The 24,158-nt window shown below is 38.5% G+C and overlaps 1 protein-coding gene across 16 annotated transcripts in view; it reads right to left on the minus strand.

Moving 5' to 3' along the window:
• The window catches only part of tns1b (tensin 1b), a 245,918-nt gene that overhangs the window by 25,401 nt on the left and 196,359 nt on the right, over positions 1-24,158 (minus strand). For 10 of the 16 annotated variants that reach the window (XM_084123215.1, XM_084123206.1, XM_084123220.1 and 7 more), the window contains 3 exons: positions 9,330-10,757; positions 3,967-4,151; positions 3,720-3,858 (listed from right to left, as the gene is read on the minus strand). In XM_084123215.1, coding sequence (XP_083979341.1) covers positions 3,720-3,858; positions 3,967-4,151; positions 9,330-10,757 — 1,752 coding nt within the window. The remainder of the gene's footprint in view (positions 1-3,719; positions 3,859-3,966; positions 4,152-9,329; positions 10,758-24,158) is intronic. The other 6 variants (XM_084123219.1, XM_084123216.1, XM_084123217.1 and 3 more) reach the window with 1 other exon arrangement.

Here is a 24,158-nt window from a genome sequence, read left to right on the forward strand (position 1 = left end):
AGTTTTTTATATTACCTTCGCATAATTTCGCTGGCTTCCAAGGCAGATCACTTGTAAATATATGCGTAATCTCTTACTATAATATTCTCCGTGTTTGCTTCCACATGACAGTATGATGCGTGTCATCTTATTATAGTTGTTTTGCGCATGCGGGTCAGTCCAGGACGATGATCTGTTCACACTGGAATCTGATATTGGCCACATTTAAAACAACAATAAGAACAACTATAAAAAAAAAAAAGAAATAAAAAACGGATCCGAGCAACAAATCGGAATTGAGCGCTAAGGCTCGGCAGTGTGAACGTAGCCTGATTGTGGTCTGAGTGATTGAATCACAATGCCCTGTTTACACCTGTATTTAGAAATGACTACTTCAGATAAGATCATGATGTGTTTGGGTAAGTGTGTGCTCTTCAAGGCTGCTCTCCACATGCATTCTGGGTAAGGCAGAGCATTTGCTTGCGATTTGGCAGGGCCAAGTTGACATCATTGCGGACACACATGCATCCTCCACTTACCAAAGAATCCAAATCAATTCTTTGTTTGGCAGAATAAGTGCCTCAGCATTGGACACATGGAGAAGGGGAGGGGGGTTGTGTAGAGAAGCTTTTCCAGCCTCTCATTCTCTGCAGGAGGAGGGAGCCACAGAAACGTGCTACCAGAAAGTGGCTATTGGAGCATGTGAGTGTCTGTCAATCTCCGAACAGAAATAGAGCCCCTATGGGTCACCTGCTCCCCAGGAATCCAACAGAACCACTTCAGAAAGTTCTACATATAACGTGAGCAGATCTTTTGAATGAACCTCATAACAGTATGCTGAGGATGTTCACTAAGGGGATTTTTTTTTTTTTTTTTCAGACATTTGATGATGTTCAATATATCTTGATATTTATGTATTTGCTCTAAAATTACTTTTTTCTCTCAATCATTTTGGATAATTTCAACCATTTTAACAGTCAATACTGGAAAATACATTAAAATATTTAAGTCAAAAAGTAAAATACAGTACAAATCTAATTATAAAATAAAAAGGCATGTATTTTTTACTAAAAAACATTTTAATAAATGAAAAATGCTATGCAGATTTGATTGTTGAATCTGAGTTATGAATCTATTAATTGAATCAAATTCAAATTGTCTGAAGTTTGAAATGATTGATTTAAATAAATCAAAAAATTTTCTTTGACTAAAGTTAAAATTATAATATTATAAACAGCAATAGTTACCTATATATATATTTTAACTAAAATATTTTAACACACAAACATGCAATGGGGAGAGTTCGAATTCATTCTTTAAACAGGCTGTTTAAACTGACTCAAACTTAAAGCTACACTGTGTAGGATTTTCTCCCATCTAGCGGTAAAATTGTTTATGACTACCAACTAAATATTACTTTCTAGCCCCTCCCATTCCGAGGGCGTTTTAACTCCTACGGTGGCCGTATTATTTCAAATCTGCCGGCAGTCGCGAGTAATCTCCCCCTCGCATTCGTCACGGTGCCACTGAGTGTAAAAACGCGAAAGGCGAAGCTTGAATTTCCAGGTATGTCCCTCTTTGGCTAATGTATTTTCAAGATGGAGGCGCAACATGGCTGCCGCCATTCGAGCAACTCGCTCGTATGTATTCTAAATGGCAGATTCTACGCTTACGAGAATACTTGATTAGTTGGTACAAGTAATTACACATTAATGAGCACATATCATTTTGAAAGAACAAAGTGTTTTTTGCTAAGAATCAACTTAAAAAATTACACAGTGTAGCTTTAACAATTCTAACGCCAACATTCTAAGTCTCATTCTCATACTTAAAAGTTTAGACAAAGAGGGATTACAAAACTACTCTAATGAAATCTATTGAAATGGCCAAATAAGCCTCACAAATATATCATGAATATTGAAAATATTTGTTCAGTCCTAATGTCCATTAAATATCCTGGGATAATGTAACACACAAGGACAAGATTTGATTGATTATGTTTTGTGTTATTGTAGGCTGAAGCTCCGTTTTGTTCTCTGAAGCCACATCTAGGTGCTCATGGTAGCAGAACTAGTCTGAAGAGCTTCGAATGCGAAGTGGCCTTGGTGTAAGATGTCAGCTAAAGAAAATGACTTGAATATATTTCAAATGAGGTGTCTGGTGAGAAAAAATGCTCTGAAAGTCCAAGAAAAACAGAGCTGCTTAACATTGTGTGCATCTAACCTTGTAAAGAGGCTACAGACTTTTACAAGAGACATTATATTAAACCTGTAGGGACAGTATGCTGGAGGGGAAGATGAAGCAATAGGTTATAAAAACCAAAGCTATCTCTATACTGGAGAAATCCATCTGAACATGAAACCTGAGGCGCAAATGTGCTTGTTCTTGGATTGAGATACAATGACTGTGGAGGCTAGAGAAACTGCTGACAAAAAACACTTCTCAGACCCTCAGACGTTGGGAATTGCTGGGGAGCAAGTGAGAGCGGGGTCTTTCTGATCTGAGCACTTATGCATGTCTATGAGCCAACACAAAGTGTGTGTTATCACTCAAACAGAGGCCACACATCTTTAACATTGAGAGCATGTGAATGAACTATAGCATCTGTTAATGATATCTACTGGCTCACGCAAACACCCCGAGGTAGGGTTGGATTTAACTGCTGCCAGACCTCACGTTGGCTTATAGACAGTGTGTTAATGTAATGTTAGCCCAAAAGATTCTTTTACGGAAAAAAACCAAAAACACCCACCACTATTCTGATGTGCTAATTATGAAACATAGTGGCTCTGTTCCAAAACCTAGTGAGCTTTCTTGCTGTATCCCAACCCTATTTTTTTTCTTGCTGCATCCCAACCCTAATAAGTGAGCAATTGGAACACTCTACATGGGCAGCAAATCATACAAATAGTGCTATGCACGTAAAACGTGACTCACAATTGATATAAATTGAGTCTTAGCATGTTGCTAAGCTAATGGTGAAACATTATAAGAATAAAAACTAAAATCATGGGTAACCCAGTTTTAACTATTTTTATCAGTACTTTCAGTCACTAATATTTGTAATTAACATTTATCACGAATTCTCCACCATCTTGGATGGATTATTGACACATTTAATTGCAATGCATCTTCTCTGTGAAGGATATAAGCGATGCAGCCTTAAGGTGTGGTCACATTTCAAAAAAATGTCCATTGTCCATTATCATTAGCGTAGAGATGTATGAAGCACAGCTCACACTGAAGTAATTTTTAAACCAAGCATAATTTGCATGATCAACTTGAGCATGAGCGAAATCTACCTGGTAAACATTTGTACCCTTACACAAAATTCCCAATTGCAAGGATTCTGATTGGAAAGCCTGTATTTCGCCCAGCAATGGTAAATGTGACGACACTTTTATAATCTGTAATAATCATGCTGCCTATGTTCTGGAACAGCATTCGTGTTAAAAGCACACCTATGATGCTGCCTATGTAGGCAGTTCACTAGGTTTAGAAACACTGCCACTATATAAACCGAAAGTGTTACTTTAAAAGCTATACAATACAAATAACATCCAAATGGATGACAGTTTGACTTCTTGCTCTGTTTACACTTTGAATTTCGAATGTTCTCCAGATAACATCAAAATGAACAGAACCAACATTCAGCGATGGCTGTGACCCTTTTAAAGCGTTGACAGAGGAAGTGATTTTACAGCTCTATGGCGCCCTCCTCCTCCAACAGGGAAACTTACTCAGGTTGAAGTAAGGGGTTTGTGGCGAGACAGGGAAGGCAGGGGTTTGGGGTAGGGCCTCACCACCAACGAATGGAGGGGGGCTGACGGGACCCCCATCCATTTCCTCAAATGCTTCTCTGTAGCTATGCATGTGTCTCTGGAGAAAGAAGGACAGGTGGACACATATCCATATACAAATAAATCCACATTTATTTCTGAGATTAATACTGGGAAAAATTTAAATATGTCCATTCAGTTGGTCTACCTCCTTGGGCCGTCCCCCAGGGTTCAGAGCAATCGTATTGGCCAGCTCGGGTGAGATGCAGCGAATGGGGGAGCGGACCGAGCTTCCTCGGGTTGGGCTCTCATCTTGGGAAAGGCCCTCACTGGTAGTCCGGCACCGTCCAGGAGCTGAAGCCTCGTCTGGTGACATTTCACCAAACTGAACTCCTGCCAAGAAAATAAATACATGACATCATCTCTAACAGATAACTATTAGCGCCTACAGAAGAACATTCATCACACTTCAAATTAAAAAAAATATCCAAATGTCAAAATACTCCTTGAACAAATCCATGGAAAACTGCCAATGAGCTCTGAAGAATTAACTCTCTGTCAAAACCTGCACTGACGTCCAATTCGCACCACATTAAAGCCTGTTGGAGCTACAAACAATGTTCTCATTCAAACAGCCTAGATTACAAAAAGCTGGAATATTAGAGAAACTCAGTGGTGTACTTCTGGATAAAGCTTTGGAACTGCCTCAAAGCAACTCTCAAGCCTATTTCATCACGTTCTGTTTCATACGAAGAGATGACGGTGTAAATAAAACTGGATTTGTGCAAGTCTTCTCTAGTAGGAAAGAAATGGATAACTGAAGACGTTTGGTAACTAAAAGCAGATGAAATGCATCTCAATTCATTCATTTAACTTGCTTTCTATGACAAACATCACTATTATTATTGTCTTAGGAATATATATATTTTTTTAAATCATTCAATAAAATCTCCAGTATGCTTTGCGTAGGTTGCTAGGCAGTTGGTGTTGGGGGGTTGCTAGTGTTTCTCCTGTAGGGAGGGAAAAATAGGAAATAGAAATGACTAAGATGAAATGAAAACATGAACATGAATGCTATCTAAAAAACCTGCTACTGCTACTTTTCCATAGAATTACATAAAAGGAGTCATATCAAGAGATTTGAACATCATGCAGAATGTTTTGACTCTTTTGATATTCGCAACCATCCCAAACACCCTAACAACTTCCTAGAAACCACTCGAAGTGCTAGCAACCACAGAGGAATGTGAAAACAGCAAATCAGAATAGCAACCACATAGCAACACAGAAAAAAATAATTTGTGAGTCTTTCAATTTCTCTTCAGTACTGGGGTGTGCACTAGGCTTAAGCAGAGCTATTTCACAATTTACTGTCAACTTACAGATAAGGAAAAAGTATGTACAGTCACACACGGCCCATTTAACTGGACTCAGTTTGAGACAGAGCAAAGCATTAATACATTCTGGTGGGAGTGAGTGGAATATCATGGAAACCGGGCAACCAGCTGAGCAAAATATTTACTAGCTCCCTGAGCGCGGCCTACGATTGATAGGTTTGGTCAGACCACAGCTCAGACCATCAGAACCTCACGTGCACTGGGAAACAACTTGAGAGAGATTGACCACTTCCACTTCTGGACAAGTGGCCACCCTTGTTCTTAAACATGACGTTAGCCAGACGCTCTGACACCCAGGCAGCGTTTAAACCGCTTCTGGAGTTCTGCCCACAAAACAAGCCTTTCAGAACAATAGAGTAGTGATGTCACAAAGGGAGGGTCTTCAAGAGGACGCTCACACTCCATCTGCAATCTATTTGCATGCCTGGATGAGATTCATGCGGTTTCTACGACAATGTCAAACATGCAGATTCCAAAACTGACTGGTCTAGGAAGCGATGAATCCAGCGCTTGGATGTGCTGGGATATCATATGGTGTATATCCCCGAGTGTCACTTCAGACAAGGTCGGGAGAGGAAACATGCAAAACAGATGTAGTACGCCAGATCTACAGCTGTGCATGACAAACTGTGCTGTTACCTTAGTGATCACACTGTCTTAATAGATTCAAGCTGCTGTAACTGAGAAACCTTTTTTTTTTTTCAATCAAACAAGCCATCATTTAAACCAAACAAACACTATTAGATTCAAAATGATTAATGAAAGAAGTAAAATACACTAAAAGGGTAGTTAAGTTGCATTAATATGCACCAATTTAACGACATAAACAGCAATATTTACTGTACCTACCTAATATCTTTAGTAAATCATGAGTACATTCTGAGTGATTACGACAAATAGTTGAATCTTATTAACGGATTCACTGCATTGTTGTAACTGTCACCCAAAAATGAAACTATTAAAAATTATTTTTGTTAATAATATAAGATGAAAAACTAATATAAATGTATTCTAAGATAAAAAATAAATAAATAAGATAAGATAAAAGACCCATGAGAGAAAAGTTTATTCTTTTTCTGGCATAGCTTACTCCTTTCTAAACCTCATGGATTCAGCATGAGGTGAATGAGATATCTACACAGAGAAGCAGGATATACTGCTCTTTTTCTCTCCATAGTGTTGTTAATGCCATTGTTATATCTGTAATGGGTTGGATCAGACTCAGGAGAAATCCAAGACAAACATTCATCCTGGTAACTGGCTACCGAACACAACCCGCATGGGCCCTCGAACGGGGCCGAAGGCAGTCAGTGTACGAGACGTTTACTCCCCAGTGGCAGATAAGGATGGTATAATGGTCTCCAGACTCAGGGAGGATTTATTACCCTTTGTCCTTCATCTAAATGCTAAAACAGAGGTAAAGAAGAGTCCTTGAATGAAGCCAGTGTCTGCTCGCCTTGGTATTGTTCCCCAGGTCTGGCAGACTGGATCTTGTGACATGGGCTCAGTTGATCCAGACAGACTGGCCTTTGTCCTGCTACAGTGTAACTTTAACTCGACACATAATACAAATGCAATTTGTTTGTAGAGGTCACCTAGCACAAAGGAGCAAACTAAAGCTTTTACTGTTAACCGTTATTCCACCCAAACAAGGTGAATAAAATCCAGCACAGGTAAGTGGTTAAGTAAGAGGGTTAACACTGTAAGGAGAGAAATAAAAAGAGAAAAAATAGTAAAAGAAAAACAATGACAAATAGGAAAAGGAACTTATTTTTTTCTAATAACTGTTACCTCCTAAAGTTTATTCCTTTGGTAGATAGTTCAACTAAAATTTTATATTGTGTCATTATTTACTTATACTCTGGTCCAAACCTGTCTGGCTTTTTTTTTTCTATGTGGAAGACAAAAGATATTTCTATGATTGTTTTAACTGTTTTTGTCGATAAAACCATGACAAAAGTAAATGGTCTTTCATTACATAGAAAAAAAAAAAAAAAAAAAAAACACACAAAAAAAAAATTCCTCAAAATATATTTAAAATATCTAACATGTTCCTGTTAACTATGCCTTAATATTTACTTTAGTTTACACTTTTTATTTGATTTTTATTACAAATTTATTTTATTTATTTATCATCCAATTAGAATTTAGTCACAATATTTTATAATAATAATATTGCAGATAACCTAAACAAGTGCAATACTAATAAAATAAAAATGATTAAGATAATTTAAAATATAATTAAATAATAAAATAAAACAATAAAATAATATAATAAAATAAAATACAATATAATTTTTAAAATGAACTGCAGTTTTATAAAAGCAAGTACTCTCACTGAAGTAAACACGAGCAAGGACAGATAGGGGGCGGAAGCGAGAGAGAACCAAGATATAGCACACAACCACACAACATGCAGAGGTGTTATGAGTTAATGTTAGTTGGTGGCACAGTGCATCAGAGGACCAACCGCTGAAGGAGAGAGAGCGGCGGCGGTGGCCGAGCTCAGGAATGCTCTGTCTGTCACTGATGTCTCGGATACGAGCAGTGTACTCTGCACACCACCGGGAAGAGGAGGAGGAATGATGGACCATGTCAGGAAGTAAAGGAAGAAGGTGAAGAGGAGGAAGGGAAGGCGGAGGTGATGATGGGACGGGTGTTCCACAAACAGGATAAACATAAGAGAATGAGAGGAGAAAGGGGGTGGGGGGAAGAAAACATTAGCACATGTCAAGCTAGCATATTGAATCAAATATGGGCGACTGGTAGGGAGCTAGGCAACATAGCTAAAAAAAACAAAAAAAAAACACTTGCAAATAAATTATTAATTTTATTGCACAGTCCTAACGTGTAGTATGTGTTTGCCTTAACTGCAGTAAGAAAGATAACAAACAGATAACAAACTCTATCTGTGGGGTCACACTGCGAAAGGTAAATGTAGACAAAGTGTTCCCAAATTCCAGATAGTGACACGTCTGATAACCAAATCCCAAAACTAGATACTGAGAGCTCTTCAAACAGTGTGGCAAGAGCTTGTGTCAAGAGCTAGGATTCAAGGGAAGGTTACAAAGTAAGAGAGCAGCTTCATCCTCTTGCAGTCCTTCCCATTACTGGAACACTTATCTATGCTGAGTCAACAATACTACTAAGCATTGGTCTGCAATAAAACCAAAACAGAGCTGACTAGTTTTGTCCATGAGAGCCTTATCCAAGTTGTTTCCTCTCAGGTTTAATTTGGTTTCCTGCATGCGACCTTCAACACCAGTTTGATGCTTCTTAAACATCCATTTTGTAAGATATTAAAGATAAAGAAGGCACATTCACTGTAACACCTACTGTACAACCACTAGGCAGCAACAGTGAGCCCAGAGTCAATGCATTGTTCCTCATTTGAATAACAATATGTTTTACATTAATGTTTTTGACAGAAATGTAGGATTAGATGAAAGTGTATATGCTGTTTATGATGTTTTTGGTTGTAGGATCCATCAGCAGTATGTGATAGACTTAGTAATACATCTGTAATTTAAACTCAACATCGCAAAAACATAAACAAGTCATGGTGAATTTAGCATGCAACAAAACAAGATTGGTTCAACAAACAACTCGAATGTGCTGGCATTATTCTAAAAACATCACAAGGGAAAAACCTAGGCTTCCAGGACAATCGTTTTAAACTTTCAAGCTGAACAGATAATGTTAACATAAAAAAGTGCACTGCCGTATAACAGCCCTCAGTTGTTTGGGCACTTCTCCAGATGTAATGTACAAATGTTCAGTTTTGGCTTGGCACAAAACAGAAATGCGGTCTGATATTGAGTCTTAAGCCAGAAGCACTTTGGACAAAGCTTTCTTTGTGATCTCATGGTGCTTATATCAACGCCAACAAAGAAACTCCACCAAAAAAGGCACCGCCTTGAGTGTAAAAGACAAGCTCAACTCATGCACTCAAGACAGGCATGGACATGTTTTCCTTTAATATATTTCCCTTGATAAATTGTTTCAATTTGCATTTTGTATACATAAAAAAATGCAAGAGTAATGTAGCCTAATGGTTCAAAATCTTGGCTGGTTACTGCCCATGAGTTGATCAATGTTACATCACTATTGTATCTTTGAGCAAGTAAACGGACTCTAAAAGTATTAAAAGAGGTATTTTAAAGGTTGCTCTTACCAGCTACACGGTGAGCTACAAGACCATCCAATTTGTAGTTGGTATCTTCTGGTTCAGACTCTTTGGGCAGAGGGGATGAGGATGTAGAGTAGCTACACTGGGTCTCCTGGGGCTCAGGGGACTGGGATGTGGTACTTGAGGGGTAAATGTTGAGGGGTTTTAACTGAAGAACTTCAAAGGTGGAGGAAGGTATTGTGGACTTGGACATGGGAGCCTGACCTTCTGCCTCAGAAGGGAATGCAGCATGCTGGGATATGGCTGTGGGTCTCTGCTGGTTCATATTGGGTTGTGGAGGTTCTGTGGCTACCTGTTGAAATGCCATTGGGTATCCCGCCAAAGTGGCCCCTCCACGGTCATGAATGGCTGCGTCAGCCTGGTAGGACGGCCGTGCCTTGGTTTGAGAGAAAGACGGCTGGGTGGTGACTACACCACCTTCTCCAGATGGGGCACTATGGGACTTGGGGACTTGAGTAAGTGCTGGGTCAAGGTCCAGCATCAGCATGTTGAGGGCCTCAATGGACTGTTCAATTTCTTGTTGAGATGCCATGGGAGGGAACTCTGGAAGGCTGTGGGATTCTAGTACAGGGTTAAAGGTGACCCCATCTGTGACTGGGACCTCAGGAACACCATATTGTTGCCACACATTCAATCCCCTCTGCACTGCATCCCTACTGCTCGTTGTGCGTGTGGGAGCTTTGGGCATGGTCGGAGTTGTCCCTAATGATTGAGATCGGTAGATGTTGCCATTCTGGTTGGTGTAGCCACTAGAGACCCCCAAGTGCTCCTGGACAGAAGAGGAGCTGTGAACTCTGGGCTCTGGCATTTTCTCGTGGACACCCTTGTCCAAGAAGGGCGCATCTTGTCCATTAATAACCGTCTCCGACTGGTAGTATAGATCAGCTGGAGTTGCTCTGCCCTCAAATGACGAGAGGGTTCCGAGACTGTCCACGCTGTTCCCTTCCTGGCTGTTGGGCAGGTCATCATCAAGTATATCTGTCTCTCTATCTATGTTGTTGTGTCCGTTGACGTGAACCTGGGCAGGGACGAGGTGTAGGACTCCTCCGCCTCCGCTGCCAGAGCTGCTTTGGTAACCTATCCGATGCATTGGTGCTTCCAAACCACTGAGCAACTGGTCTAGCTCCTGTTTTTCCTCTGGGCTTAGAGGCTGGGAGGACGGCTGACTCACCAAGGTCGGCTGATGGCTGGCTTCATCTGTGCGGTCAGTCTTGATGGAAGCAGTGGAGTTGCCCGAGTCACTGCTTACAGACAAGGCATGGTCGACTGGTGGTAGAGTCTGGTCTACAGCAGGTAAAGCATGATCGACTGCAGCTGGGAGACCATTAGTTGTGACCCCTCCCTCCAAAGACTCTTTCTTCCGAACCTTAGCGTAGAGACTACCATCCAATGGACCTTCTGTGTGAATAACGTCTGTAGAGGACAAAAAGAAAAACGGAATGCTTTAATGAGTTCAGCTATTTCATATATAGATATAAAAGCAATAAGCCGCTTCACATTGTGCCTAAGAACACAAAGTTATATCAGGTTAATTTGTACATTTATGCATCACATTAATTAATTGTACTATTAGGTCCAACCAGCTAATGAAGTTAGCAAAAGCATGCATTAACAAGGTAAAAAAGTAGCATTCAGCCCATTCTTTATGTATTCGGACATTGCAAAAGCTATACTCTTCACTACAATGGTAAAACAACATGACAGAATGCATTCTAAATCTCAGCATATCTGGACATTAAACACAATTGCAGTTTTAAAAAAAAATTGTTCTTATCTTATTCAAAAACACTTACAGTAGCACTAAATTTCAACATTTACTAACACCAATCAAGTCCCATGCAAAGCATGCTGGGAACTACTATTCTCTTGGCCAGTTTCAGTTAAAGTTATCCCAAAAACAAATGTTGTATTGGGCCATATTTACTTTTTTTTTTTTTTTTTGTATGGACAGTAAACATTGATATATTTTTCAAAATATATGTTTTTGTTTTGCACAGAAGAAATACATGTATACAGGTTTGGAAACACAAGAAGGTGAGTAAATGATGACAGAAATTTCATTTTTGGGTGAACTATCCCTTAACTGGCACTAAAAGTAGTCTTTATTGGAGAAAAATTATGCCGAACCCTTATTTTAAACATGATTGTTTTAAACCATGTAAACAGTTAATGAAGTGAGCACTCAGAATATGTCAAAGCAACTTCATATAAAGGATTCTCTCCTAAAACATGCACGTGTATCTACACATGCTCTGAATGGCAGCTCCACCTCGCGCAAGGAGTCAGTTTGCGCCTCTCATGAGAGGAACCACGCTCCCAGTCCAAGCCAGTGACTCACCAGTGGAAAAATCACCACATACAAGATTGGAGCCATTTCCTGTCTCCTTGGAATTGTAGCATCATTTCCTATACTCACACATTTACACACACATGCTCGGACACTTAACACAAACACATAACACACCTATTTTGGGGTGGCTGTGTTTCAATGTATCTTTGGCTCTTAATAATCAGTGTCTTGTTTCCCTGTGGTCATGGATTTTAATAACAGACTGTAACTGTTTTCTGACTTTCCAAAACCACTAAGCCACTGTTTGACAGTTCACTCTGCAATGGACTTTTGATATCATCAATGCATTGCAATCCCAGAAAAAAAAAAAGAGCTGTGTTCGGTTCAGTGTGCTTGGGAGAATGAGACAGCCTCAAAACCACAGACTGTGACAAAATGTCATTCATTCAGATAAAGCCAGCCTGAAACACTCACGCCGAGTTTCCCATGGTGTCTTAATGCAGGATCTGTCGAGCCGCAAATCTGATAATACAGCTGGGAAAAGTGGGCACAATACTCTGGGTTCTACTGTGCAGTTTTTTGACACTCTAGAGCACTAATAGCTGAAGACGAGAGACTGTGGCTCCCTAGTCATGAACAGTCGGACTTGTGAGTTTTGGCATAAAGTTTGACCCACAAATGCTCAAACGAGATGAGAAGCAACCAATGTCAAGTGACCAACCTCAGCTTGCCTTATTTTTAAGTGCCATTTAGAGATGTTTCATCTGAAATTATGATAACACAATAAATGCAGCAGGGGAAAAACTCATATTAATGATGCAGAAGTATTGGCCCATGACCAGCTATATAGAAAACACCAACAACAACAATCTGTAATCTGCAAATCTGCATACATTTTGTAATCAGAATTGCTATCCTCTAAAAGTAGTACATACACTCTATGAAATACTTTTGCCAATTTGATGTGTTTTTAAAAGTCAAATTTTTGTACATTTGTGACCGTGGCTCACAAACCAGTCGTATGTTACACGGGTATATATATGTGGCAATAGCCAACAAAACATTGTATGGGTCAAAATTATAGATTTTTCTTTTATGCCAAAAATCATTAGGATATTAAGTAAAGATCATGTTCCATGAAGATATTTTGTAAATTTCCCACCTTAAATATATTTGGAAAAAAAAAATTGTGAATGGATGCAGCACTATCGCCAATAGAAATGGACAACTTTAAAAGCGATTTTCTCAATATTTCAATTTTTCTGTACCCTCAAATATATATTTTCAAATAGTCGTATCTCGGCCAAATATTGTCCTATCATAACAAACCATACATCAATGGAAAGATTATGTATTCAGCTTTCAGATGATGCATAAATCTCAATTTTAAAAAAAAATACCCATAAGACTGGTTTTGTGGTCCAGGGTCACATTTGTAAACATTCTACCAAACAAATAATGTGCTTAATTATTAATAAATTGCATTGTTATTAATTTTCAATATACTGTAGAATGAGATATTGAAAACATCTTCAGAAAGGTAACAGGGTAACATTTACTTTCACATTACAAACCTTGAACACAAGATAATTTAATGCTGATATTCCAACAAATAACAAATTTCCACTTGACTAAACTGACACATTTCCAGTTATTTCCTATATATATATATATATAAAAAAAATCCAGATTATTATTTCACAGACATAAAACAAAGTTAAATACACAGTGAATATCTAGTTTACTTGCTACTAAGCGCCTCAAAATTTTATTTCAAAGAGCTGATGCCACTAACCTGCTAAACTATGACTTGTGCAGTTTGAGACTAACAGTTCCCTCAAGCTCCTTAAAAATAGACATCCGGGGTTACCTCAAGTGACCTGTTGACCTTTAGGTTGTAGATGTCTTCTTGCAACAAATTCAATGATCACCTTTGGCCCCATGTCACATGCAGCTATGTGACCTACTGGTTTGAGAGGAGGTTAAACACGAGAGTACACAAGCTGATGTCTGTCAAATGCTGCCAACTTTGATGTTTGTTGCACATCAAATGTAAATTGGTCTATTGACCCGATGAAAAACTATCCATATGCCTCATATCAGCTTAGTATAAATCTGTATAGTCACGATAAAAGCAGTATTCCATTTTCAAAACCAATTTTAATTTATCAGCAACACCTATTATTCTATTAAACACACTTTATTTAAAAAATAAAACAATAAAAATACAATTAATTTAAAATAATGACACATGATCTCTCAATTAATTGAATACTTTTCCAAGTACTTATTCAAGTAAATGGTACGACAGTTAGTGGCAATTCTTGTCAATATTATTTGATTTGTATTAACAGCACAATAAACATTACACATTTACACTGCAATACCTAGGTACCACAATAATATTAGACTTTTCTTTTTACTGTATTTTTGATCAAATACATGCAGCCTTAGTGAGCATTAGAGACATATTTAAATTATTGATGCATATTAACACAAGGATGTTCAAAAGCAGCTACCTATTATTCAGTTTCAACACTGTAGAAAGACTGTATTTTTTTGTTTTTCCTCTATTGCTTTGGTACCAAAGTACAACAGTACCAACAGTACATTTGACATCCTTAAAGCCAAACATTGTAGGAATGAATTTGAAAGTCAAAACTGAGATGTCTATTTTTATTTTTCCTCTGTGTGACCAGGCTTAGCGCCAGAATTTTAGTTTAACAGCATTGCATGGAAAAAATGAATTTTCCCCACAGAGTTTCCCCTAACAATCCCCCAGCTGTTTCAAACATCTCCCAGCGCCCTAGTACTCCAAAATAACCCCCACCCTGAGCCACAGAGTAGCCTTGTATAAACCACTCAGCAGGTTAAAACTTCAACGGTGTCATCTCAGATGAGCCGAACGGATCTCATGTTTTATTTGCACCTCAAAAACACCTCATGACTTAATACTGACATCAGAGGAGCTGTCGCTGTCGCTGTCATTAGAGTCCTGCATCTCAATGTGGAATCAGACATGCCTCTTTCATGAAAAAGAAATCGCTTTCTATTTCGGCAAGCTTTTTATCACCTGTTTGCAGACATGGGTGATATCACATCATCAGCAGCTTGCGTTTATCCCTAATCATCACCCATAAAAATAGCAGGATGTGAACACATGCTTACGCGCTCTAGAAGTTATTCAAAGCTCAAAAATCACAAAAAGAACCGTAAGGAAATGCCCCTACCTGCCTTAATGCACTCTGTAAGTGTCCAAGAAGAAAGTTTTAAAAAGTGTCTCTGTTTTCTTGCTCTCGAGCCCCAGCAGCTCAACATTAGCGAGCTGTGGGAGTAGTTCTGGATCAGAAAGCTTTCTCCTCTTTCTCCACCTCCCGTTCTACTGAAACTGTTCTGCTAAAGATGACATGACTCTTTCCTTCTCGTTGGATGTACAACACCCCTAGTAAGGTGGGTGTGAATTTATCCTCGCCCAGCTGTGTGTCTGGTGTCTACTAGAGTGACATCACTGGGGCTTTCTTTGTCGGATAGGCTTGTTATCCTTCACTAACTCCCTGGCTGTGCTCCAAAACCCAGTGAGATGCCTACATAGGCAACATTTAAAGGCATCATTTGAATGACACAAAGATTGTTCCAGCAGACACTTCTAAGAACCTTATGCTGGCCAAATTCTACAGCAGCATGCATCCTTTACACTGAAGGCAATCTCATAATGAAAAACTCGCTAAACAAACGAGCAAGAGATTTAGATTGTATAAAATTATATTATATATTATATAAAAAAATATATATAATTAAATGTACTTTAAGAAAATGTACTTTTATCCATTCTTTCCTTTTTCTTTATATCCTCGCTTATCGGGCTTATGCTACTCTGAACAATGCCTGAACTTCGTATTTTGAGCACTTCTTGCGTTGTTTTTTGCCTCTTCACGATGACTCGCTTAATTTAGTCCTAATTTGTAAGTCGCTTTGGACAAAAGCGTCTGCTAAATGACTAAATGTAAATGTAAAAGTTAATCTTTGCACGATGCTAAATTCTAACAAAATCAACTGTGCAACTGTGTAATGCAGAAAGTTGCTGTCTACGTAGAGCTTTCCGAATCAGTCTCTTATGAGGTTCCTGCAGTTATGAAGGGGTCTAGAAGTACGGTGACCACCTGCCCCACATTTTGAGTGCCAGTCACAGAGCCGGTCACAAAGCTTACTGCCAATTTTAAAGCATGTTATTATGTGTCATACGTCACAGCAAACAGACTTTCTAACTAATGTAAATCAGTATTTACATAGTATATAGTAGTCAATTTCAATTTATAGTAGTCAAAGTAGTCCACAATAACCAGGTGGTCACTTCACTAAGACGACAGCTGTCTATGTAGACACTACGCAACAAGGCAGCTTACTAGATGGAACATAACCCTCTCAAACAGACTGTCCCAAATTCTCACTGTCCCAAATTCAATAAGGAGGGGTTATAGTGTTTCCCAATAGTCAGTAGGCAAAACAGTAGGCCTACCTGATATTGCATTACACATTACTCTGGTTAGTCAATGGTTGATGCATTCAAGGTGCTGCAAGTGAATGCTTTAAGGAGAATGCATAAAACAATTTTCTTAACTGGTGGTACTGATAATGGTGGTAGACAAGGAAAAAAATAAAAAATAAATGCATGTTTTTAAAAATCACATATTAGCATACACACCCACACACATTTTTCCAGAATGACCTCTTGCCACTTGGAGATGGGAAAGACGCAGTACTGGGAGATGTTTTCGGAAAATTGTCAATGCAGTTTCAGTATGTATGTATGCATGTATGTATGTCAGTCAGTCAGTCAGTCAGTCAGTCAGTCAGTCAGTCAGTCAGTCAGTCTTAAGTAGCCTATTTCTTTCATAAAAAGTACTAAAAAAATAAATTAAATAAAATAGACTTATACAAGCATAACATATTGGCTCATGGTGGGCGGAAAAAGCAGACAATCTTTTGTGATGGATGATTCAAGTAGCAAAGCATGGACTGTTTACTTGGAGTATTTAAAGAGTAAGGTAGGGTAAAGTTTCAGAAATACCAAGGTCCCTTAATAAATGTGTGTGATAAACATGTTAAATTACCAGAATGGGGAAGGGGTTTAAGATCTTTTCCTTGTTCAAGCTGTTCATTAATCGTCTACATTAATGATTTCATCTAAAATCGATCTAAATCTATTTTATCTAAATGTGCTGAATGTTAAAAAAAGATCAATAGTTCTGCGACTTCATACATTGCTGCTTTGTGAGTGATAGTCTGAGCTTTCAAGGACATGGAATGAGATAAAACCAAGAGGAAAGAGAAAAAAAAGGTTCACGGAAGGGCTGTATAAACTTCACATGGTGCGTCTGCAGGATATGAATGAATATGTTTGTCTAAGTCGGTCAGAAACAGACTACCAGTCAGCAAACAGAAATCCTGACAATGTGACACGACTGATATCCAGTAAATGACAAACACCCACTGCTGTGAATCTAAACACACGATGCGATCATCGCTTTAACACCTGCCGCAAAAACACTCCCACAACTGAATCATACTCTTGTGAACGAATGTGGTTTAGATCGCCACAGCTGTCTAATTCATCTGAGCTCATCTGCATTTACATTATATGCTGGGTTTTTTTCTAAACAATTGCTATGTTTGAACAATTTAAGTGCTGTAAACCCTTAGAGCTCCTCAATGATTGCTTTAGCACATGAAGGACATCAAACCTGAAAAAAAACCAAAAAAAAAACCTTCAATACTGAGCAACAGGCCTAAATGACTGGGACCAAATTATTGTCATGATGTTCAGTTCCATTAAATTGAATGCTAAAATGCTTTCTAGACGTGCTTCTTCACTAAAAGAATTCATAAACTTGACTATCTGTTAGTCCAAACAATTCATTGTGTGCATACGTGTTCATAGCTATTATTAAAATACTAATGCATTATTAAAATAAATAAGAAAAATATAATAAAATAAATAAATAATAGAAAGTTATACATATGTATATACACTTAAGTGTTTTTTTTTAAAGAAAATAATACTTTTATTCAGGAAGGATGCATTAAAATGGCAGTAAGGAAATGTATAAATGTTACACAAGATAAATTTCAATTAAATGCTATTCTTTTGAACTTTTTATTCATCAAAAAATCCTTTAAAAAAGTAAAATTTCCACACACACAAAAAATGAAGCAGCACAACTGTTAAACATAATAAATGTTTCTTGAGCATCAAATCAGCATATTAGAATGATTTGTAATATGATTATATCATGTGACACTGAAGACTGGAGTAATGATGCTGAAAATTCAGCTTCGTCATCACAGGAATAAACTGTATTTTAAAATATATTCAAATAAAATTGTAATATTATTTTAAAAATATTACTGTTTTTATAATAATAAAATAATAAAATAAATACATTTCTTTTAATAATACCGATATGTTTGTACCATGCCAATAAAGTTGCATGAATGCGATTCAGGTTTTGATGAATTGTGCGGTCACTGTGACTTTGGTCAAGGGTTACTCAGAAAACACTGTGTAAGCACTTGAGAAGAAGACAAAGTGCTGTGTTTGACTTTATAGGCGCTCATCACAAGAGCTCTCTGCTAATGGAGCCTGGGTAAGGTAAGTGCAGGACATTAAATATGCATTAAAATGGTTTTGATGGTCCTCTTATATAAAGGCAGAGATGAGAAAGCCTTGTGCGATTAAAGCACAGTGAAAAGAAAGAAAGAAACCTCATCACATCTACTCCAACTAAATTCTCACAAGCAGCTACCACTTTTTGTTCAGACAGTCAGCAAAAAAAAATCTAAAAATGTATTAGATTTTTGGACTATCTGCCTCAAATCATTTTAGTTGTTTGCAATATGAGAAGCAAAAAGCTGCATTTTTACAATCCTGTTCAAAACCACATCCAACTGTGGTATGAAAGGTGAAAACAGATTCAGTTTCAATTACGCATTTACATTTGTGAATATATCGCTTATCCCAAGCGATGTACAAATAGAAAAGCATAAGCAATTTTGCAAGTAATTTCATTACTGACTCACAAAGAGAGTCAGTCTTAAAACTGGATTTTAAAACCAAATCAAAATTGAATGGAAGCTTGTTTCTGCCACAGAAAAAAAAACTTGTATCTCAGATTTCTGACTTTTTTCCTCTGACATCTCACAATTCTGAGAAAAAAAGTCAAATGCAAGACAAAAGTATTTAAACGAGATATAAACTCGCAATTCTGACTTTTTCTCGAAGAACTGCGGGATCTAAATTCACAACTGCGAGTTATAAAGTCTGAATTGCAAGATAAAAAGTCGCAATCCTTCCATAGAATCGGATGTAGTCGGAAAGCACTGTTTGGAGAATACTTAACCAAGATGATATTTTGGGAATATTTTTCCTGTTTTGAATGTGGGCACCTGCTCGATCCCAGTCTGAGAAAGACATGCTGTGTGCACGCAGCTCTCCACGTGACTCCAGCATGAGGCCATTGATGGGTAACATTTCGTTACCGCTTACGTTGCCTTTAAGGAAAAGCAATCAAGCCCCGCTCAAAGCGCTGGGAACAGACTGGGCGAAACGAGGGCGGCTCTTTGATAGGCATGTAGCGGCTGACTGCGGTTGGGAACTGGCCCGGGCTATCCGCTCCACACACTTACGCACACAGACCGCGCACACCAGCTCCTCATCACACACTTCATCATTAGTCCTCAGAGAGCTCTGGAGAACCAAAACAATGAATTACTGAATCAAAACTAAATGAGGCGCTTTGAAAATCAGAAGGATTCTGCATGTTGTGGTTCCGCTCACATGTAGTCCTGTTTCTATGAGAATATCTCATGTATCATTGGCTATATCTTTAGTTAACTCATAAAGCATGTGAAAAGAGTACAGATCCTTTACAGCAATTGATAACACAATTCATTAAGTTTAGGGGATAATTTGTAAAGCTCCCACAGAAAACAAAAAATGCATTGAGAAACATTCAACTCAAACAGCAGCCGTTATTAGCAGTCATAACATTTGCAATCAGATTCCAGATCATTTCAAGGGGACCTCTTATACACTTTAATACTTATTTTTCACATTGTTGCAGCACCTTTCATCCCAGTCTGTCAGTAACACTATGTTTAGTTTCTGTTTCTATAGACCTTATTCACAGCAGCGCCATCTTTGATTTTTAATGGGAATGAAAGCGAGGCTGTGAAGGACAGACATGCATCTCTTCAATGGGCTGTACTGTTATTTAATATGTTTTTTGGATTGTTCTGCTCGAAACACTGGAAAAATAACTTTCCAAGAAATTTCAGTTGACAAAAAACTCCCGACAATAAAAGCTGTGGAAAATTGTAAGTAATCTAGGAGCTTTATACAGCTTTTTACAGAGGATGCAATTGGAAACACAGCAAGTCTATCCCTCATAGCCTCACTTTCATACCTGTCATGGCGCTGCTCTGAATAAGGTCTATGAAGTCCCTCCTTCTGAAGAGCACAGCGTGCTCTGATTGGTCGACTGGACCAATGTGTTGTGATTGGCCAACCGCTTCGAGCGTGTTTGGGAAATGTCACACCCCTCACTGTAACTACGAGTTTTAACACACTACTAATGCAACTCAACCAGGTGTTGCCCTTTTCTTGCGTATGCTTCGGACGGTAATTATTTAAATGAGGGATTATGTTCCCAGAAGAAAACTCAAGGCTACAGTCAAGACGTTTCGGGGAGTTCAGAAACAGTGACACTGATATAGAGAATAACTCCCTTTGGAGTGGACTTTGTAACTTTGCAGAGCTTTTTTCATGCTCAAACAGCAACATTACACACTAAAGAAAGTTGAAAATGTAAAAAAGCACAATAGGACCACTTTAAAATGATCTGAATACATTCAGCAGGACCAACTCTTCAAGATTAACCGATTCAAGGCAAATGGAGCAGCATTTCTCCATTTTACCCTGTTAACTCATAAGAATTGTATATGCAGGTTATGCCGTAATGTCGTCAGTTATGTCCTTGTGGAAACATGGCTCTATTAAAAGTTTACATATGGATCCCTGACCAGGTATCCATCAAACCAGTAACTACGTGAGGAAATCCCAAAAGGTTTCTCAATCAGCGTTAATAGAAGACGGGTGCACATAACTGGACTCTCAGTCTCGTAAATATCAAGACCACCGCCATCTGTCACAGGTCACTGAGAGCTATTTAGGGGGGAATATCTAACCCGTTCTGAGCTATGCACGTAGGCCTCAGGAATGCAGGAGAAACAGGACAATCTTGTCTTGTAAAGTGTATGGGAGAGGAGGTGGAGTGTTGATCGGCCGCTAAACGAGTCCTCGTGCTCCTCTCCACGGTAGTTAAATCTAAAGACAAACACAGACGACGAGAGGGATCTGGAAAGCAGCTGCAGGCATGTCGTGGGTGTGAAGGCAAAGGTCGAAGGTGAAATGTTATGATTGGCTATATGTGAATCCTCCTGAAGGCCCTGAACACAGCCTGACAAAACAGCCTACAGAAGACACACGCTGAACAACTGAGTCTCTGTGTAAAACTGGACGAACAATTCAGGAACATTCTGGGCATGATGTGCACACAGGCCTTTCATAAGATCTGACATTTTCTATTGTGCAATGAGTTTGGAGTCAAAGCAATTTAATTCCAGGGATCTGAAGGGACAAATCTAAAGTCTGTTTACATAATATGGACACATTCTGTATGTATACAGCAGACTGATCTGCCCTGTGATCTGTGATGAAACATGCACACATCTCATGACAGCAGATCTAAGGTATCAGATGTGCATAACAGTTTATATACAGGAGCACTGTAATGTGCGATTAGGACAATGCTAAAGGCCCTGGTCAGTCAGGGTTACATTTTGATGGTCCACTTTAGATACTCTACTAACTATAAGTAACTTTGAAACTACATATCAACTAACTCTAAGAGTATTAGTAGACTGTTAGGGTTAGTAGAATAAGTTGACATTTACATGCAAAGTTACTTACAGATAGTAGAATGTCTAAAGTGGGCCATTGAAATAAAGTGCTGCCAAATTCGGCGCTCCGAACCCATCCCCTACCATCTGCACCCTGTGTGTGTGTGTGTGTAAACTAGCTGTAGCAGAGAATGTTTCCTTTGTGTCTGGGTAAATCTCACAAACCTTGTCAAGAACATTTTCAGAGTTAATCGTTCACTATTATATTTTGCCTAAAGAATATTAAATCTAATTTTGCTGTATTGTGATATTATTATCATGACAACCAAACATCAATTTTGATTACTGTAATGCAGCGGTCAGGAAACTAAAGAATTTAGGGGATTTATGTTCCTCAGTTGGTAACTCAACCTCACAGTGAAAGCCCTGCACAAATAATTCCATATTGCAACTTATTTATTGTTTGTTGCATATTTGTACGCTTTTAGTCGTCTATGGATCTAATAAATTTACTATCATTGAAATGCTATTAAAAAGAAAATTGTTATATTATATATAAAATATATATATAGTGGAAAGAACAAGTATTTGATACACTGCCGATTTTGCAGGTTTTCCTACTTACAAAGCATGTAGAGGTCTGTAATTTTTTATCATAGGTACACTTCAACTGTGAGAGACGGAATCTAAAACAAAAATCCAGAAAATCACACTGTATGATTTTTAAATAATTAATTTTCATTTTATTGCATGACATAAGTATTTGATCACCTACCAACCAGTAAGAATTCCGGCTCTCACAGACATGTTAGTTTTTCTTTAAGAAGCCCTCCTGTTCTCCACTCATTACCTGTATTAACTGCACCTGTTTGAACTCGTTACCTGTATAAAAGACACCTGTCCACACACTCAATCAAACAGACTCCAACCTCTCCACAATGGCCAAGACCAGAGAGCTGTGTAAGGACATCAGGGATAAAATTGTAGACCTGCACAAGGCTGGGATGGGCTACAGGACAATAGGCAAGCAGCTTGGTGAGAAGGCAACAACTGTTGGTGCAATTATTAGAAAATGGAAGAAGTTGAAGATGATGGTCAATCTCCCTGGGTCTGGGGCACCATGCAAGATCTCACCTCGTGGGGCATCAATGATCATGAGGAAGGTGAGGGATCAGCCCAGAACTACACGGCAGGACCTGGTCAATGACCTGAAGAGAGCTGGGACCACAGTCTCAAAGAAAACCATTAGTAACACACTACGGCGCCATGGATTAAAATCCTGCAGCGCACGCAAGGTCCCCCTGCTCAAGCCAGCGCATGTCCAGGCCCGTCTGAAATAGAGCTTTTTGGTCTAAACTCCACTCGCCGTGTATAGAGGAAGAAGAAGGATGAGTACAACCCCAAGAACACCATCCCAACCGTGAAGCATGGAGGTGGAAACATCATGCTTTGGGGATGCTTTTCTGCAAAGGGGACATGACGACTGCACAGTATTGAGGGGAGGATGGATGCGGCCATGTATCGCGAGATCTTGGCCAACAACCTCCTTCCCTCAGTAAGAGCATTTTAGATGGGTCGTGGCTGGGTCTTCCAGCATGACAACGACCTGAAACACACAGCCAGGGCAACTAAGGAGTGGCTCCGTAAGAAGCATCTCAAGGTCCTGGAGTGGCCTAGCCAGTCTTCAGACCTGAACCCAATAGAGAATCTTTGGAGGGAGCTGAAAGTCCGTATTGCCCAGCAACAGCCCCGAAACCTGATGGATCTGGAGAAGGTCTGTATGGAGGAGTGGGCCAAAATCCCTGCTGCAGTGTGTGCAAACCTGGTCAAGAACTACAGGAAACGTATGATCTCTGTAATTGCAAACAAAGGTTTCTGTACCAAATATTAAGTTCTGCTTTTCTGATGTATCAAATACTTGTGTCACGCAATAAAATGCAAATTAATTACTTAAAATCATACAATGTGATTTTTGTTTTAGATTCCGTCACTCACAGTTGAAGAGTACCTATGATAAAAAATTACAGACTTCTACATGCTTTGTAAGTGGGAAAACCTGGAAAATCTGCAGTGTATCAAATACTTGTTCTCCCCATTGTATATATATATATATAAAATTTGTATTTATTTACTTATTTATTGCTGTGGCTCTTTTGGTAAAATGCATTAACCAAAAATAAAAAAAACTGGATCTTTGTTTAAAGTTTCCTGACCCTGACTGAGAAAAAATCTGTCTTATTACTGTACGGTGAAAAAAATTATTTTTCAAATTATTAAAGTAATTTACATGGCAGTATTTACTGCTTAATGAATGCTTTACAGATCACAATAATAATATTATTAAATAAAAAAATAATAAAAAAATTGGAAAAATAATTATGAGAAGGAAAGCTTAATAATCATGAAAATAATGGCAGTGTAATTGTAAAATACCAGTACTTGTAAAAAAAAACCTTTATGGCCCTTAAAGTATGCTTTTATTTTTTTAATGCAAAATATACTTTTAAATTAGATATAATATTATTATTAATAACAAAATTATATTGTAAAGCGTTAGGACATCATGT

This window comes from Abramis brama (genome assembly GCF_963993115.1).
Source record: "Abramis brama genome assembly, chromosome: 8".
NCBI classification, from domain to species: domain Eukaryota; kingdom Metazoa; phylum Chordata; class Actinopteri; order Cypriniformes; family Leuciscidae; genus Abramis; species Abramis brama.